Here is an 18857-nt window from a genome sequence, read left to right as displayed (position 1 = left end):
TCTTGTGTGTTTTTGTTCTACCTTATGTTAGTTATTGTGCTACATTGATATTGATCACTGTATTGTTGGGTTTGGAGCTAGCAAAAAAAAGGCATTTTTTTCACTGTAAGCCTACTTGTGCACATGACATTAAAACTTTAAATCGAAATTATGTTTTTTTTTATCAGTGGGTTCCCTGAACTAACTGAGCAATAGACAGCACCCACATGGCCATAAAAGCACAATCCCAAAACGAGTTCAACAATGTGAACATAAAATGCTTCAACCCACTTAATGTGCAGGCAATAGATTATGTGATGCGCAAAAGACGCTGCTGAATGTGGTGGTAAAGTGGCCAGGTTGAACGCACGACTCGTTCCTTCTGCAGAACAGCAATGATGGCCTTCGCTTACAGGAGGGAGCTGTTGAGGATGGATGGCTTATTGGTGAGTGTTGACTACTTACATTTGAAGTATATTTTGACATTGCTAAAGCAACTTGAATTGTCCTAATGGTCCTCTCTTTGGAGCGATGTTTTTGTTGTTGTCTTCTGCTCAAGCCACAACTGAGCGAGCCAAATCAAACTTTTCGGTTGTACTCAACCTCTGACACCACCACCTCTATTTCAGTCGAAGAAAAGTTGTTTTTTCTTACTTTGTAGGACTGTTTGATAAATCACACTTCTTCCATGCATACGAACATTCTAGAGTTTACGCGTTGGATGACCGTTTAAAATGTTTTTTTTTCTCTGAGTTCCCAGCTGTCTTGAACGCACTGAAGTCGGATGTCTGAGATATCCGAGTTCCAAGTTCCCGTTGGTTTTGAACGCGACATAATCCCCGTATGCCTTTTCCTGACAGACATCGTTGAATAAATGTTACAAGAGAATGTAGAGGTCAATGTTTTTTGTGTTTGTGATGCTAATATCCCAGTCAATTCAATCCAACGTCGATTCCACGTTGCTCCTAAGTAATTTAATTGAAATGACGTGGCAACAACGTTGATTCAACCAGTGTGTGCCCAGTGGGATAGTCCTACCTGCTCCCGGAGAAAGTCCACCCTCTCATCTGCCAACGCAGCCCCTGTCTTGGTGTCCTGGGGAACACGCACCCCTCCACTAGTGCTGCTGCTGCCGCCCTCGGCCATGGCGCTGGAAGAAGGGAGCGAGGGACATTTGGTTTTAGAGGAGAAAGAGCTGAGGTTTGCATTCTGACATGGAGAATAGAGGGAGAAGGATAGAGTGGGTATGTAAAGGAAATGGAGGGAGACAGGCGCTGGAGAGAGGGATGGAGAAAATAGAGTGGGACCTAACCCATTGACGGGAAGAAAACATGCGTCACCATCAACTCACCTTGAAGCTGAATGCTAAAGTTAACAAAACCAAATCTTCCAGCCAGGACCCAGTTCCACTGTTTGGGAAAAGCTGCTATAGACGTGCACAACGCTGAATATCTATATCTCTATCTAATGAATGCGGTAGTCAGCCGATCGGAAGCCTCTCTATCCCAGCTCTGAGGACAGGTGAGGAGGTAAGTTTATACCACACCTAGAGAGACTATCATCTTACACCATAGCAACATAAGGCGTCATATCTCACCTGACACAGCCAAGTGAAACAGGAGCCCTCAGGGGAGCCCTTGCCCTGACAGTGACACCAACTAACAGATCCACTTTCTCACCACTTGAGGGCAGTGTGAGATAACTTTTGGTAGAAGTGACATCAGCTCTTATCCAAAGTGACCCGATCCATGACATCCTATTAGACATGATACAGCATTTATGTAAAAACATCTAAAAACTGGACATATGTATAACTGTGTTACTTAAAATACCACGATTCTGATTAACCTTTTAACAAACAAAAAAACACATTGCCTCTAACTGTAATGCATAGATATAATGTTGACATATGAGATGGGAAGACTGGGGATGATGACGATATCACTGATCATTGGCATTTGAGTCAGAATTGATTTGATATATTATAGATAGATGTAGCTCATTAGTCCTAAAGCAATGCAATGTTTTGAACCTCTGGGTCTCCACAGAAACACAGTGTTTTATCAGGATTCATGTCCATATATTTCTGGATAAAATGGGAAATTGTGATTAAGGACAACTTTTATTGGGTGTACCATTGAATGGACATGTGGCCTTATAGTTCAAGCTTCTATTGGATCCGTTTATAGTCTCTCAACTCACAGAAGTTCAGGTAAGGACAAACACTTGCGGCCATATTTTATAAATCAATAAAACATGTATTAACTGATACTTTTTATGACATCAGAACTGTGCCTTTCTCTCTGCTCTGTGTTTGACCAATGACAACATCATCATATTCAATATACTAACCAAAAACATGTTTGTGTGTTACATTTAAATTCTCTGCGTCTCTCTGTCTGCCTGCGTTGTAGGCCAGTCTCTGTCCCCTGAGCTATGCTGTAGCTAAAGCCATTTCACAGTGCTGAGAGACAGACCACTGCTGCCCATCCCTCTGACCTCACACCCAATGTCACAGCGTCTCCACTGGGACTACTGTAGAGAGAGAGAAAGAGAGAGAGGAGAAAGAGAGAGAGAGGAGTTGGAGAGGGGGATAGAGGGAGGACGGCAAAGGGGGGAGAAAAAAGATAGCTAGCTATCTCTCAGCATACAGATGAGACAGGGTCCAGAGAGATGGGAGAGAGAGGGAGCAGAGGAAAACAAACGAGGATAGGAATGAAGGACTAGATATGCTGTGGCTATAATTAATAACGTTAACCAACGTTTTTCTCTCACATTTTGCTTCTCTCAACAGTTATCACCAGTGGTGTCAATAGAGGATCTGCTAGCCCCATAATCAACAAGTGCCTCGGGATTCATCAAAAAATACGTTTCTATTGTCACATACACCAGACAGGTGCAGTGAAATCTGTTGTTTTACAGGGTCAGCCATAGTAGTTATGCACCCCTGGAGCAAATTAGTGTTAAGCGCATTGCTCAAGTGGACATCGATTGATTTTTTTACCTCGTCGGCTCAGATATTCGAACCAGCAACAACACTCTAACCGCTAGGCTACCTGCCGCCTAAAATCAAGATCATCGTAGTCATTCTTGGTCATCATCGTCATCGTCGTTATCTTAAGGACAACTAGCTCTCACAGTTTCACGTCAGAATAAGGTGCCCATCCCATGTTTCTCAAATGTAAAATGTAGAAGTTGCAAACATCACATTTTGAAGTGTTTAAGGTTAAGGCGTTAACGCCGCATTTTTAAGGTTAGGGATAAGGTTTCGGATAGGCTTAAAACAAATAACTTTCTATTGCTGGATTTCAACGTCAAACCTTTGGAATCAGGGGCAGATGCTTACGTTCACAATGCCCTAGCAAAACCCAAACCACCTAATGTGACAACGCCCACTGTTGCCCCTAGTGGCCGTTTTCCACGTCATCTCTCGACGTCTTCAGACGTGGATGGACGTTGAATACTGACTTGCATCACGGGTGACCTGGCTGCTTAAGGTACCGCCACTACACACACACACACTACAGCATCACAATAGCCCTTCTAAACCGGGCCAGCAAGGCTGATGTTGACTCCGAGACCAAAACCTACAATGTGTGGGTTAGCTGCTCTCTGTGAGTAGCAGAGTAATGGAGCCAGGCAGGCCATCATTTCCATGTAGATGTTAGTCTTAGCCTGCCACCTTTCTCTCCTCTCTCCTCTTCTCTCTACCCCTCTCCACGCTCTCTCTTCGCAGTTGCCATGGCTACGTGGCGCCTCGCGTGTGGAATGCTCCTCTTCAGCCCCGAGCCCCTGGCCTCCCTAACATTCATCCTCTCCTCTTCACTCCACCACTCCTCTCCTCCTTTAGAGTGAAGAGAAATGTATATGCAGATTCATTTTGGGATTTTCTCTCTCTCTCTCCTTCACCTTCTCTGTCTCTATCTCTCTCACACACTTGGTCTATGGCTCCCTTGAACTTCCATTCACTCTGTCCACGCCATTTTTTATCAGCGCTCCTTGGCACTCCAGGGAAAACCTACGTTGGAGATATACTCTAGGGAGAAAGAGGTACTCAGAGAAGGATGGAAAGAGAGAGAGAGAGAAATGGTGACAGGGAGAGAGACAGAGAGAGCGGGACTACGGGAGGAACTGAGGGAGGGAGACGGAGAATGATGGTCACACATCCAGGCATACACACTCACCAAGCAGGCTTTCCTCCTGTTGCTGGCTAAGTTGCCATGGTGAGGCTAGCCAGTTGGACACCCCTATTCGCAGAGAGCTGGTTTGGAAATGGTGTGTGTGTTTGAGAGTGCGTGTGTGTGCATGTGTGTAACTTTTTTTGCATGCCTGTGTGTGTGTGTTTGTGTCTGCTGTGCATATTTGTGTGTGTGTGTGTCCAGATGGTGCTGACCAGCCGTCCCTCACTGAGTGAACAGAGTAAATGGAACGATTACAGTAATGACCGACACACACATCTGTCCCCAACCTGTCCCATCATGCCGTGCCATGCCTTCAGGCATTCACACCACAGTTCTATGTCCTCAACTTGGCAACAGCCAGCCCATACTGGCATCAACAGGCTAGGTCTGTTTCCAGCCTTTTCAACTCAGAGTGATGCCACTGCCACTCCATTGTCCGTACACCACAGGGATATAGTGGGTTGTAAATGCAGATAGATGTTGTCGTGAATGTTTATATTACACACCTATAGTGCTAAATGAATGTTGTTAGCATTAGCATTTATTCATTTATGCTACTCTTTCATCCTGGTGTGTCCTCAGTCACTCTCAGTGATAGACATAGAGGGCTCTATTTTAACAAACCTAACCAATGGTAAATCTTAGAGCTGGTGGTAGTGCTATAGGTCTAGGGGTGTGTCTGAAATGTTGTTGCTATTTTAACAGTGAGAATTAGGGGCACAATAGCTGGCGGTGGTGCGAAAGGGCTGGGTTTTGATGAATAAATAAGTTGTAGGTGTAATGAGGGCTTGGGCACTCACTGGCCAGTCAACATGTTCCATGGCTTAATACTGCATGTGGTTGGCTCAAGTTCTGTCGGTTATTGACAATTTGCGTTGTCATCAACTCCAATTCAGCTGGGGGGGACGGAATATTCTCGTCCAAGTCCATTGTGGATTGATACTACACTGAACAAAAATCTAAACACCACATGTAAAGTGTTGGTCCCATGTTTCATGAGCTGAAATAAAATATCCCAGAGATTTTCCATACGCACAAAAAGCTTATTTCCCTCAATTTTTTTTTGCACAAATTTGTTTACATACCTGTTAGTAATAATTTCTCCTTTGCCAAGATAATCCATCCACCTGACAGGTGTGGCATATCAAGATTAAACAGCATCATAATTACACAGGTGCACCTTGTGCTGCGGACAATAAAGGCCACTATAAAATGTGCAGTTTTGTCACATAACACAATGCAAAAGATGTCTCAAGTTTTGAGGGAGCATGAAAATGTTCATGCTGTCTGCAGGAATGTCCACCAGAGCTGTTGGATATTCATTTCTCTACCATAAGCCGCCTCCAACATTGTTTTAGAGAATTTGGCAATATGACCAACCGGCCTCATAACCACAGACCACATGTATGGCATTGCGTGAGCGAGCATTTTGCTGATGTCAACGTTGTGAACAGAGTGCCCAATGGTGGCGGTGGGGTTATTGGTATGGGTAGGCATGAACTACGGACAATGAACACAATTGCATTTTATCGATTAATTGCGTATATAATTCCCAGTGTATTTATACCTGTGTTCTCTGTTTGTCTGTTTGCCAGTTCATCTTGTCTTGCCAAGTCAACCAGCGTTTTTCCAAGCTCCTGTTTTTTCCTAGTCTCTCTTTTCTAGTCCTCCCGGTTCTGACCTTTATCCCGCCCTGACACTGAGCCCGACTGTCTGATCATTCTGCCTGCCCCTGAACTCGAGCCGGCCTGCCTCCCTGACCTTGTTATGAACTCTTGCCTGTCTTCGACCTGCCGCTTGCCTGCCCCTCACTGTTCAATAAGTATCAGAGACTCTAACCAACTCGTACTAGCTCCGTCACGCTGTCTCCCAACAGGGAGCCGCCATAAAAAGACACGAGCAGCTACTTCAAAACCTTACGGAAGGGTTCCAATCTCTGGCGGAACGCCACGACCAGTGGTTCAAGACGTTAATGGTGCAGTTCCCGTGAATTGTCTCACAGGCAGCATGTCACATTTGAGACCTCCCAGTCGCTCAGTAACCCCTCTACCAGTGGTGGGTTTGTTCAGCCTATCCCGTCTCCCCGAGAACCCCGCTTACCTCCTCCGGAGTGTATGCTGGGGATCCTGGAACCTGCCGGACATTATTTTCCAAGTGCTCCCTTATTTTTGAGCTACAGCCATCTTCGTTCCCTTCAGATTGGTCAAAGATAGCGTATCTTATTACTGCTCTCCTGGGCTATGGTTGTTTGGGAGCAACAATCCGGCTTTTGCCGTAATCTGGAAGATTTCATGGCGGAGGTGGGGAAGGTGTTCGATTCTCCGGTGCCCGGGATAGAGGCGGCCCGAAAACCACCAAAATTACATCAGATCTCCCGTAGTGTGGCAGACCCCGCGGTAGATGTTCGCACATTGGCTGCCGAGAGTGCCTGGAATCCAGAGGCCCTGTTCGATACCTTCCTTCACGGACTATCAGAGGAGATAAAAGATGAGCTAGCAGCTCGGGAGCCACCGTTGGACCTCGATTCCCTCATCGCCGTTACCATTAGGATTGATGGCGTCTATGGGAACGCAGGAGTGAGAGGAGGTCGGGTTTCGGTTACACTCGTTCATCCGCTGCTGCTTGCTCACCTCCGAAGGAATCCGGAAGTTCCCAAAGGCTACATTTCCGAGAAGATCCGAAGCCACCCGAGTTCCCTCGGGAATCATCGGCAATGGGTGAGTCGGACACACTGGAGCCTATGCAACTGGGCAGAGCTAGATTATTGCCTAGGGAATGTACATGTAGGCTGAGCTCCAACTGTTGTCTGTATTGTGGCATTACATAGCCACCAGCCCAGTAAAGAGACCTGACTCATTAGTAGGTACGAGTACACTGGTAAGCCATACCCTTACAATTTTTTTTGTGATCCTGCTGTGGGGAGACCAGTCTAAGTCTCTCCAGGTGCTCATTGACTGGGTCAGATGAGAATTTTATGGACACTACCCTAGTATCAGAACTAGGTATCCCCACTCAACTCCTCTCCATTCCCATGGACGCAAGGGCGCTGGATGGCCGCTCCATTGGAAGAGGCACGCACAGTTCCCATTAATGTACGGGTATCTGGCAATCACAGTGAGTCTATACAGCTTCTCTTGAGTGAATCCCCTCACGTCCCTGTTTTATTGGGATTTTCTTTGCTCCAAAAGCACAATTCCGTTATTGACTGGACCACGGGTTCAAACCTGGGTCGGAGCCCGTTCTGTCACTCCCAATGCCTTAAAGTGGGGCAGCCGCCCCCGAGACGTCCTCCTCTGGGTTTAAGTAAAGCCTTGGATTTCTCTATTGTTCCTGCAGAGTACCATGATCTCCTGGAGGTATTCAGCAAGGCTCATGCTACCTCTCTTCCTCCGCATTGTCCCTACGACTGTGCCATTGACCTCCTCCCAGTCACCGCACCGCCTCGAGGTTGGCTATATTCCCTATCCGGCCCCAAGACCAAGGCCATGGAGGAGTACTTTGAGGACTCTCTGGCTGCTGGGAGCATTTGTCCTTCTGCATCCCTTTGCCGGCACAGGGTTTTTCCTTGTGGAAAAGAAGGACAAGACCCTCTGTCCATTCATCGACTACCAGGGCCTCATTGACATCATGATTAAGAATCGTTACCCCTGCCACTCCTCTCCTCTGCTTTCAAACCTCTCCAGGGGGCTACCATCCTTCGGAATGCCTACCATCTTGTTCGGATACACGAGGGGGATGAGTGGAAGACGGCTTTCAACACGACCAGTGGACACTGAGTATCTGGTCATGCTGTTTGGACTCACCAACGCTCCCGCTGTTTTCCAGGCGCTGGTCGGCAATGTGCTCCATGACATTCTGAATCGTTTTGTGTTTGTCTACCTTGACGAAATCCTTGTGTTCTCCCGGACTGCCCAAGAACACGTCCTTCAGCGCCTACTAGAGAACCAGTTGTTTGTGAAATCTGAGAAGTGCAAGTTTCACTGCTCTACTATCTCCTTTCGGTGATATGTCATCGCTGAAGGAAATGTCCAGATGGATCCTGAAAAAGTGAGAGCGGTGGTGGATTGGCCCCAACCCACATCCAGAGTGCAATTGCAAAGTTTCCTGGGGTTTGCTCATTTCTACCGACGCTTCATCCGAGGCTACAGCACCCTGGCGGCTCCCCTCTCTGCATTCACGTCTCCCAAGGTGCTGTTCACATGGTCCCCAGCTGTTAACAGAGCTTTTGTGGATCTGAAGCGTCAGTTCACTACGGCCCCCATCCTCCTCCATCCGGATCCGTCCCGTCAGTTGGTATTTGAGGTCGATGCTTCTGACATTGGAGTGGGGGCCATCCTGTCCCAGCGATCTGCCCACGACCAAAATCTCCATCCCTGTGCCTTCCTGTCCCATCGCCTGAACCTCGCTGAGATAAACTACGATGTAAGTAACAGGGAACTTCTGGCAGTCAAGATGGCGCTGGAGGAGTGGAGGCACTGGCTGGAAGGAGTGGGACATCCATTTTTGGTTTCAACCGACCATAAGAATTTGGAATATCTCTGCACAGCCAAGCGCCTTAACTCTAGGTAGGCCCATTGGGCTCTGTTATTCACCAGGTTCAACTTCACCATCTCCTACCGCCAAGGGTCTAAGAATGTGAAGCCAGATGCTCCGCTGCCACATTCTCTGACTCTGAGACCATCCTCCCGACCTCATGCCTTGTGGCTTCAGTTGTCTGGGGTATTGAGACCCTGGTCCGCAAGGCACAACTGTCTCAGCCGGACCCTGGAGAGGGCCCGGACAACCGGATGTTCGTCCCTGATTCGGCCTGGTCCCAGGTCCTGGAATGAGCTCATTCCTCCAGGCTTACCTGTCATCCGGGCTCCTGTCGAACCCTGTCCTTCCTCCAACAATGCTTTGGGTGGCCCGCTATGATTCCTGATGCCTCTGCCTTTGTCACCGGGTACACAGTATGTGCCCTGAATAAGACTCCTTCAGCCACTGCCCGTTCCTCATCGCCCCTGGTCCCATATTTCCCTGGATTATGTCACTGGGCTTCCTCTTTCTGATGGCAACACCGTCATCCTGACGGTAATGGATCGTTTTTCCAAAGCCGCCCATTTCATTCCTTTCCTCAAACTACCCTCTGCCAAGGAGATGGCCCAGCTCATGGTGCAGCACGTCTTCCAGATCCATGGACTCCCGGTGGACATGGTCTCTGACCGGGGTCCTCAGTTCTCCTCACGGTTCTGGAAGGCGTTCTGCACCCTTATTGGGTCGTCGGCTAGCCTGTCCTCCGGATTTAATCCCCAGTCCAACGGGCAGTCTGAGCGAGCGAACCAAGACCTGGAAATGACACCACGGTGCCTCGTCTCGACCAACCTCACTACGTGAAGCCAACAACTGGTCTGGGTGGAATATGCCCGGAACCCTCTTCCCTGCTCGACCACTGGGCTCTCCCCTTTCGAGTGCTCCATGGGGTATCAGCCCCCGCTCTTCCCGGAGCAAGAACAGGAAGTCAACATAACATCTGGGCAGAGGTTCATCTGCCGCTGTCGGCATACCTGGAAAAGAGCTTTGGCGGTTCTTCTCAAGACCATCTCCAGGTATCGTCGACAAGTGGACCGCCGCCTTACTCTGGCTTCCTGCTATCGTCTTGGGCAAAGGGTATGGCTATCAACACGGCACCGGCCCCTCCTGGTGGAGTCCCGCAAACTTTCCTTCTGTTTCATTGGTCCCTTCCCCATTTCTAGAGTCCTTAGTCCCACTGCTGTTCGTCTTCTGTTACCTCGAACCCTCCGTATACATCCTACTTTTCATGTGTCCAGGATTAAGCTCTTGTCTCACAGCCCTTTGTCTTCTGTTTCCAGGCCCACGATCCCTCCCCGTGTCATCGATGTCCATCCGGCGTACACGGTGAGACGCCTCCTGAGTGTTTCGACCACGGGGCAGGGGTTTCCAGTACCTGGTTGACGGTGAGGGTTATGGCCTGGAGGAGAGGTGCTGGGTCCCCGCTAAGGACATCCTGGACCTGGCTCTCATCGCTGACTTTCACCGCCGGCACCCCGGTCAACCAGGTATGCGCCCAGATAGGACGCTATTTGGTAGTGCTATCACACCCTGATCTGTTCCATTTGTCCTTTGTCCTTCATTTGTCATTGTCTCTACCCCCCTCCAATATCATCCATCTCCCTATTACCCTCGATGTTTGTCTGCTGCCAGTTCGTCTTGTCTTGCCAAGTCAACAAGTGTTTTTCCAAGCTCCTATTTTTCCTAGTCTTTTCTAGTCCTCCGGGTTCTGACTTTTTGCCTGCCCCTGACTTTGAGCCTTCCTGCCACCCTGTACTGTTTGGACTCTGACCTTGTTATGAACTCTTGCCTGTCCTCGACCTGCCTCCTGCCTGCCTCTCGTTGTTCAATAAGTATCAGAGACTCGAACCATCTGGCTCCTGTGTCTGCATCTGGGTCTCGCCTTGTGTCGTTATAGAAGTTGCTGCATTTTGCTTTTATATTTTAGTTCAGTGAATGTGTGTGTGTGTATATATATATATATAAGCAAAAATGTCATAACACATGGACTCAAGTGTATTATTGCTTTTATACAACAGGTTACCAGCTTAAAAAAATCTAGATTATTTCCCCAACCATCAACAAAACGTGATGCTACATTCACTAACACTGGATGTCAAGTAACATTTTAGGCGTTCTCTGGTCGTTAGTTCTATTCGTATTGAAGGCCATGTAAAGCAAAACTACCTAAGCGCTGAAGCATTGTAGCAAAGACACTGATACAGCAGATCATAATAGAAACCACAATGACACTTTTTTTTCGGAGGGTTACAGCATCGACAGCTATTTCTTTATGATGCACATTGAATTACATATTTCCATTCAGTGTGCAATTAGTGAAGTAGCTCTCTAATGGGTACCATTTCTCAGGAATAACAGCCCTGTGCCCGCTCACACTCATCATCTCTCTGGCCTCCAGACCTGCATCGAAGAGCTGCTGGATGGTAGTCGTCCTGATGCAGTGGTCGGTATACCTAACGTGATGTGCCAGCCTCCTAGAGAGAGAGCAATTAAAAATGGCAAAATCACAATGATTATATTAATGTTTATTCTATTATTATACTGTATAGCAGCCTAGCTATTTCAACAAAATGTTATACCTTGCACAGATGAGGTAGCATTGATGAAAGGGTGTTGAGTCCCATTGGCTCCATGGTATACCACAAGTTGTAATCATCGGAGAGCTTTTATCTGGGGTGTATATAAAAGGCTGGGGCATGTTTAGGTAAATTAGAGATATTTTTGAGCGATGCAACGGGGCAGAGCTCGTTCCCTAGGTCCCTTTCCATTGGAATTTTGTGGTTCTTGGTTTCTTCATTGAAACTCAGTGTTGCGTATCTCGATCCATTTTTGTATTCTTTTATTACGAATTAGTCTGGCTTCAGTTAGCGATTTCCTTCGTTGCCTCTTCGGCCAAAGTGCAACTGCAAATCAAACTACACCTTATTCAGTAATCATCTAGGGGTGGCGGGGCTCAAGACATTGGACTGCGGAGGATTTTTAGGTTCTGCTGTGTTATAGCTGGGAGGTGGTTGGTTCTGTCCCTGCCCTCCCTTCTTGGCTGTTTTATGGTACCAGCAAAGACATTGTTTGCGTTCAGAAACTCAGTATCTCTCATCAGGCAACAAGAACGGCTCAGTGGAGGCCCATTTAAGTGGCGGTTTAGGCCTGAACGCAGTCCGGCGAAGCTGCTGATTTCATATTGGTCTCCTTTAGCAGTCTGTGGCGTAGAAATTCCAGAGAATATTACCTGTTTCGAAACAGTTGCCAGATTGATGTTCATCCCCTTTTCTGACAGCCATTCCACAAAGCACTTCACTGCCCAGTTGGTTTGTCTTGATGTAGGGTTTTAATTTCTCTCCTTGTTTATGTCGTCTATAGCAGCGCTACTGATTTCTGCATGTCTAATGTTAACGCTAAGCTCAGGTTGCTGGTCTACTTGCTCTTCTTCTTGTTTCATTTCTTTCATATCCTCCTTCTCTTCTTGTTTGACCATTCTTCTAACGTTAGTGGATAAAACAAATCAAAAGTAACTTTAAAATCACCCATGACGAGTTACAGGTGCTAAGACTAGTAGTTGTGAAAGTAGTAGTGGTAGTGGGTTGCTAGGTAACGATGTAAACGATGCCACTTGAACGTGCAACTATGAACGTGGCCATGTGTATGTTGTCTCATATACAGTGCATTCGGGAAAGTATTCAGACCCCTTGACTTTTTCCACATTTTGTGACCTTACAGCTTTATTCTAAAATTAAATATATTGTTTTTCCCTCATCATTCTACACACAATACCCCATAATGACAAAGCAAAAACTGTTTTTTTGAAATTTTTGCAAATGACCCTTAAGTTAATCAGTAATTTGTTGAAGCACCGTTGGCAGCGATTACAGCTTCGAGTCTTCTTGGGTATGATGCTACAAGCTTGGCACACCTGTATTTGGGGAGGTTCTCCCATTTTTTTTGCAGATCCTCTCAAGCTCTGTCAGGTTGGATGGGGAGCGTCTCCGCACAGCTATTTTCAGGTCTCTCCAGAGATGTTAGATCGGGTTCAAGGACATTCAGAGACTTGTCCCGAAACCACTCCTGCATTGTCTTGGCTGTGTGCTTAGGGTCGTTGTCCTGTTGGAAGGTGAACCTTAGCCCCAGTCTGAGGTCTTGAACGCTCTGGAGCAAGTTTTCATCAAGGATCTCTCTGTACTTTGCTATGTTCATCTTTCCCTCGATCTTGACTAGTCTTCCAGTCCCTGCCGCTGAAAAACATCCCCACAGCATGATGCTGCCACCACCATCATGCTTCACAGTAGGGATGGTGCCAGGTTTCTTCCAGACGTGACACTTGGCATTCAGACCAAAAAGTTCAATATTGGTTTCATCAGACAAGAGAATCTTGTTTCTCATGGTCTGAGTCATTTAGGTGCCTTTTGGCAAACTCCAAGCGGGCTGTCATGTGCCTTTTACTGAGGAGTGGCTTCCATCTGGCCACTCTAACATAAAGGCCTGATTGGTGGAGTGCTGCAGAGATGGTTGTCCTTCTGGAAGGTTCTCCCATCTCCACAGAGGAATTTGGAGCTCTGTCAGAGTGACTCGGGTCCTTGGTCACCTTCCTGACCAATGCCTTTCTCCCTCGAATGCTCAGTTTGCCCGGCGGCCAGCTCTAGATGAGTCTTGGTGGTTCCAGACTTCTTCCATTTAAGAATGATGGAGGTCACTGTGTTCTTGGGGACCTTCAGTGGTGCATCCATTTTTTGGTAGCCATCCCCAGATCTGTGCCTCGACACAATCCTGTCCCGGAGCGCGGAGGTCTGAATACTTATGTAAATAGGGTATTTCTGTTTTTTATTTTAAGACATTTTCAAAAATTTTGTGGTATTGTGTGTAGATTCATTTTATCGGAATTTTAGAATAAGGCTGTAACGTAACAACATTAGAAAAAAGTCAAGGGGTCTGAATACTTTCCGAATGCACTGTATCATGGGCCATGAGAGGCTCTAACAATGGGAATTCCAAACCCCCTATTGTATGATGTGTAAAGAATTGAAGTGCTTACTATCCTAGACTGCATCTTTAAGATTTATTTCAAAGCAGTCTCGTGAGCCAAAGCCTTTATTTATAGGCTTGGCTACTTGTAATGAAGACATTGGGCAGGACAAAAAAACTGCCTTCATTGACGGGAGGGGAAGCTATGCTTGATGACGAAATGGACAAAAACATTATTTTTTTATGTTTCTAAATACGAGGGCTGCCGGCAGAAAAAGCCCATCTCTTTCTTGTTCAATGACCATATGAGCCCTGTGCGTCACGGCTGGACACTAACTGTCTTACTGCTTTTCGTTTGTTTTAAATCTTACCATTTGGCCTGCATAAAGTTGTCACTTTTGCCCTTCAAGTATTGCCATCCCACCTCAGCGCAAGTGAGCTAATGTTAGACAGGCAAATTGCTGAACCTGGTGCAAAGGATTGAAAATGCCACAGAGGCAGTTTTTACACACCAAAATCGCCAACTAACGTTGGTTTGACACTTGCGCCGCCTTAGCGCCAGCCAAAAATAGAACCCAGAGAGTTTAGTCATTGTTGGTTCAATCAATTTATGAAGCTGTCAGTAGCACTATCTCTCTCATTCTCCCTCTTTCTTTCTCTGTTATTCTGGCCTCTCGTGTATTTGCAGTGTAACCTCTTCGCTGTCACATCCACGTTCAACTTCTTCACCTCTCCGTCTCTTTCATGCCACCTCTCACTCAGCCGGCAGGTCAAAGGAAGGGACACTTCAAACACAAGGGTTTAGAGTGTGTCTTTGTGTGTCTTTGTGGGAGGACACAAAAGCAGGAAAGTCAATGTAAGCTGTTCCTTATCAAAGCAGTGCTTTGTACCTGTAAAGGTCTCCCTCCCGTATAGTCAGTGATATTTGAGAGCCCTGCCTGACTACACAGGACGGGGTTAGAGAGCAGGGGTGCTTGAATGGTGCATTTGCGCACGTATCTGTGTGTGTTTGGGGGGGGTGTCTGTGTGATTACAGTGCAGACTCGCCGGGGTTGAGTCGAGAACCGCTCGCCCGAATTGCTGAGTTCCTGCTGACAGCTTCCTGGAAGTAGTCCTGTAAGGCGACATGAACACGTTGCACCTTTTCCACTGACAAAGGTGCAGTTGCACCAAATACTGCAGATAGTGTTTTCCTCTTAAATAAAAAGTGACAGCGTTGTTCTATGCTGTGAATCAATGCATAAGTGGTTCTCCATTACCACCTTCCCCTAGGCTTGCTGTTTTAGGGGTTGTGAAGCCTGTGACAATAGATTCGTAATATAAATGGAACTGACTGTATTATTGAGCGCATGGAGTTTATTTCAGAGAGCCTTTGTTACGGAGCACAGCTGCAGTTACACTCCTCACCAGACAGTGGAGCTCTTTCTCTATCAGCCTGTCATCTCCGTTGCCCCAATCCCAAACCAACCACCAGCCCCTGGGCACTTCATGTAGATGCGATGGTTGGTAGGGATGGTTACAGCTCCAGCTTGCCCTCTGTAATGCTCACACCTTTCAAAACCATTCCGATCTACACTAGCGCCTAGGGGCTGTAGGCTCGAGGTTGACTTGGAATTGGACACAGCGTCACTTTGTCTTCCTGTGCTGGGAAGGAAAAACCCCATCACGTCTTAGTCATGGGCTATAACGATGACTCCTGTACAATCTTCTACGCATTTGACAAAGAGGTTATTGATCAGAGGTGTATAATGGAAACGCTAGCAGAGTCATCTGAATCAGTGATGTATTTGAGAAAACTGCAGTGATATTAAACAATAAAGCCGGATAGGCTTTGATAGGGGGATAGAGCATTGTGAGGTGTGAAGGAAAGGGGAAAGGGGGATATCCACAGTTGTACATCTGAATGCCTTCAACTGAAATGTGTCTTCCGCATTTAACCCAACCCCTCTGAATCAGAGAGGTGCGGGGGGCTGCCTTAATCAACATACACGTCTTGCCCAGTGCAGTCAAAAACATGATTTTCCTGTGTTTTATATATACACAATATTTACAAAACTTTGAGGACACCTCTTCAAATTTGTGGATTGGGCTATTTCAGCCACACCCATTGCTGACAGGTGTATACAATCGAGCACACAGCGATGCGATCTCCATAGAAAATATTGGCAGTAGAATGACCTTACTGAAGAGCTCAGTGACATTTAACGTGACACCATCATAGGATGCCACCTTTCCAACAAGTCAGTTTGTCAAATTTCTACCCTGCTAGAGCTGTCCCGGTCAACTGTAAGTGCTGTTTTTGTGAAGTGGAAACTTCTAGGAGCAACAACGACTCAACCCACTGCCTCTGGAAGCAACGTCAGCGCAAGAACTGCTCGTCGGGAGCTTCATGAAATGGGTTTTCATTGCCGAGCAGTCGCAAAAAAGCCTAAGCTCACCATGCGTAATGCCAAGCGTTGGCTAGAAGGGTATAAATCTCGCCGACATTGGACTCTGGAGCAGTGGCAACGCGTTCTCTGGAGTGATGAATCATGCTTCCCCATCTGGCAATCCAACGGAAAAATCGGAGTTTGGCGGCTGCCAAGAGTACGCTACCTGTCCCAATGCATAGTGCCAACTGTAATGTTTGGTGGAGGATGAATAATGGTCTGGGGCTGTTTTTCATGTTTCGGGCTAGGTCCCTTAGTTCCAGTGAAGGGAAATCATAACACTACAGCGTACAATGACATTCTAGATGATTCTGTGCTTCCAGCTTTGTGGAAACAGTTTGGGGAATGCGCTTTCCTGTTTCAGCATAACAATGCCCCATGCACAAATTGAGGTCCATACAAAAATCGTTTGTCAAGATTGGTGTGGAAGAAGTTGACTGGCCCATACAGAACCCTGACCTCAAACACCTTTGGGATGAATTAGAACGTCGACTCCGAGCCAGGCCTAATCACCCAACATCAGTGTCCAACCTCACTAATGCTCTTGTGGCTGCAAGTCCCAGCAGCAATCTTCCAACATCTAGTGGAAAGCCTTCTCAGAAGAGTGGAGGCTGTTATAGCAGCAAAGGGGGGAGAAACTCCATATTAATGCCCATGATTTTGGAAAGAGATATTCGACAAGCAGGTCGAACATTATGGCCATGTAGTATATTTCCACATTATGAAGTTGGAATAATACTATGAAATTGTGAGAATGATGATAATGCCCTTTCAGTTTAAGAGCTGTTGGAAAAGACTGCCTGAAATGTCTGTCTGTTTGGTGGGATGGAGTTTTGGGGAATGCTGACATATGGCATTGTTTTGAGATTGTCATGCTATGTATTTGTTTAGCTATTTGATTTAGAATTTTAAGACCCCTTTATGTATAAAAAATAATAATAATAATTGGTTTTGGCCTTTACTACTAAAGCACATAGAAACAAATTGAATAACATACAGTGGGGGAAAAAAGTATTTGATCCCCTGCTGATTTTGTACGTTTGCCCACTTACAAAGAAATTATCAGTCTATAATTTTAACAGTAGGTTTATTTGAACAGTGAGAGACAGAATAACAACAACAAAAATCCAGAAAACCGCATGTCAAAAATGTTATAAAATGATTTGCATTTTAATGAGGGAAATAAGTATTTGACCCCTCTGCAAAACATTACTTAGTACTTGGTGGCAAAACCCTTGTTGGCAATCAGAGGTCAGACGTTTCTTGTAGTTGGCCACCAGGTTTGCACACATCTCAAGAGGGATTTTGTCCCACTCCTCTTTGCAGGTCTTCTCCAAGTCATTAAGGTTTCGAGGCTGACGTTTGGCAACTCGAACCTTCAGCTCCCTCCACAGATTTTCTATGGCATTAAGGTCTGGAGACTGGCTAGGCCACTCCAGGACCTTAATGTGCTTCTTCTTGAGCCACTCGTTTGTTGCCTTGGCCGTGTGTTTTGGGTCATTGTCATGCTGGAATACCCATCCACGACCCATTTTCAATGCCCTGGCTGAGGGAAGGAGGTTCTCACCCAAGATTTGACGGTACATGGCCCCATCCATCGTCCCTTTGATGCGGTGAAGTTGTTCTGTCCCCTTAGCAGAAAAACACACCCAAAGCATAATGTTTCCACCTCCATGTTTGACGGTGGGGATGGTGTTCTTGGGGTCATAGGCAGCATTCCTCCTCCTCCAAACACGGCGAGTTTAGTTGATGTCAAAGAGCTCCATTTTGGTCTCATCTGACCACAACACTTTCACTAATAGTCCTCTGAGTCATTCAGATGTTCATTAGCAAACTTCAGACGGGCATGTATATGTATTCTTGAGCAGGGGGACCTTGCGGCGCTGCAGGATTTCAGTCCTTCACGGCGTAGTGTGTTACCAATTGTTTTCTTGGTGACTATGGTCCCAGCTGCCTTGAGATCATTGACAAGATCCTCCCGTGTAGTTCTAGGCTGATTCCTCACCGTTCTCATGATCATTGCAACTCCACGAGGTGAGATCTTGCATGGAGCCCCAGGCCGAGGAGATTGACAGTTCTTTTGTGTTTCTTCCATTTGTGAATAATCGCACCAACTGTTGTCACCTTCTCACCAAGCTGCTTGGCGATGGTCTTGTAGCCCATTCCAGCCCTGTGTAGGTCTACAATCTTGTCCCTGACATCCTTGGAGAGCTCTTTGGTCTTGGCCATGGTGGAGAGTTTGGAATCTGATTGATTGCTTCTGTGGACAGGTGTCTTTTTTACAGGTAACAAGCTGCGGTTAGGAGCACTCCCTTTAAGAGTGTGCTCCTAATCTCAGCTCGTTACCTGTATAAAAGACACCTGGGAGCCAGAAATCCTTCTGATTGAGAGGTGGTCAAATACTTATTTCCCTCATTAAAATGCAAATCAATTTATAACATTTTTGACATGCGTTTTTCTGGATATTTTTGTTGTTATTCTGTCTCTCACTGTTCAAATAAACCGACCATTAAAATTATAGACTGATCCTTTCTTTGTCAGTGGGCAAACATACAAAATCAGCAGGGGATCAAATACTTTTTTCCCCCACTGTAAATGGAAAAAACGACAGTCAAAAAATGTATCATAAGAAATACATCTGAAGTGTCTGTCCTGAATCTAAGATATTCAGGAAATACATACAGTATATACGGTACAAGTCAACAGTTTGTACACACTCATTCAAGGTTTTTTCTTTGTTTGC

General features: G+C 46.3%; 1 protein-coding gene across 1 annotated transcript in view; it reads right to left on the bottom strand.

Moving 5' to 3' along the window:
- Positions 1-3086, bottom strand: part of LOC106600100 (dynein axonemal heavy chain 11-like) — a 158859-nt gene extending 155773 nt beyond the window's left edge. The window contains 2 exon segments of the mRNA XM_045716035.1: positions 1018-1188; positions 3036-3086. Coding sequence (XP_045571991.1) covers positions 1018-1188; positions 3036-3086 — 222 coding nt within the window.
- Positions 3087-18857: the final 15771 nt, after the last annotated feature.

Source organism: Salmo salar, chromosome ssa03, assembly GCF_905237065.1.
Source record: "Salmo salar chromosome ssa03, Ssal_v3.1, whole genome shotgun sequence".
Classification (NCBI taxonomy): domain Eukaryota; kingdom Metazoa; phylum Chordata; class Actinopteri; order Salmoniformes; family Salmonidae; genus Salmo; species Salmo salar.
Note: the sequence above shows the minus strand (reverse complement) of the source record. Positions and strands in the feature narration are given on the sequence as shown.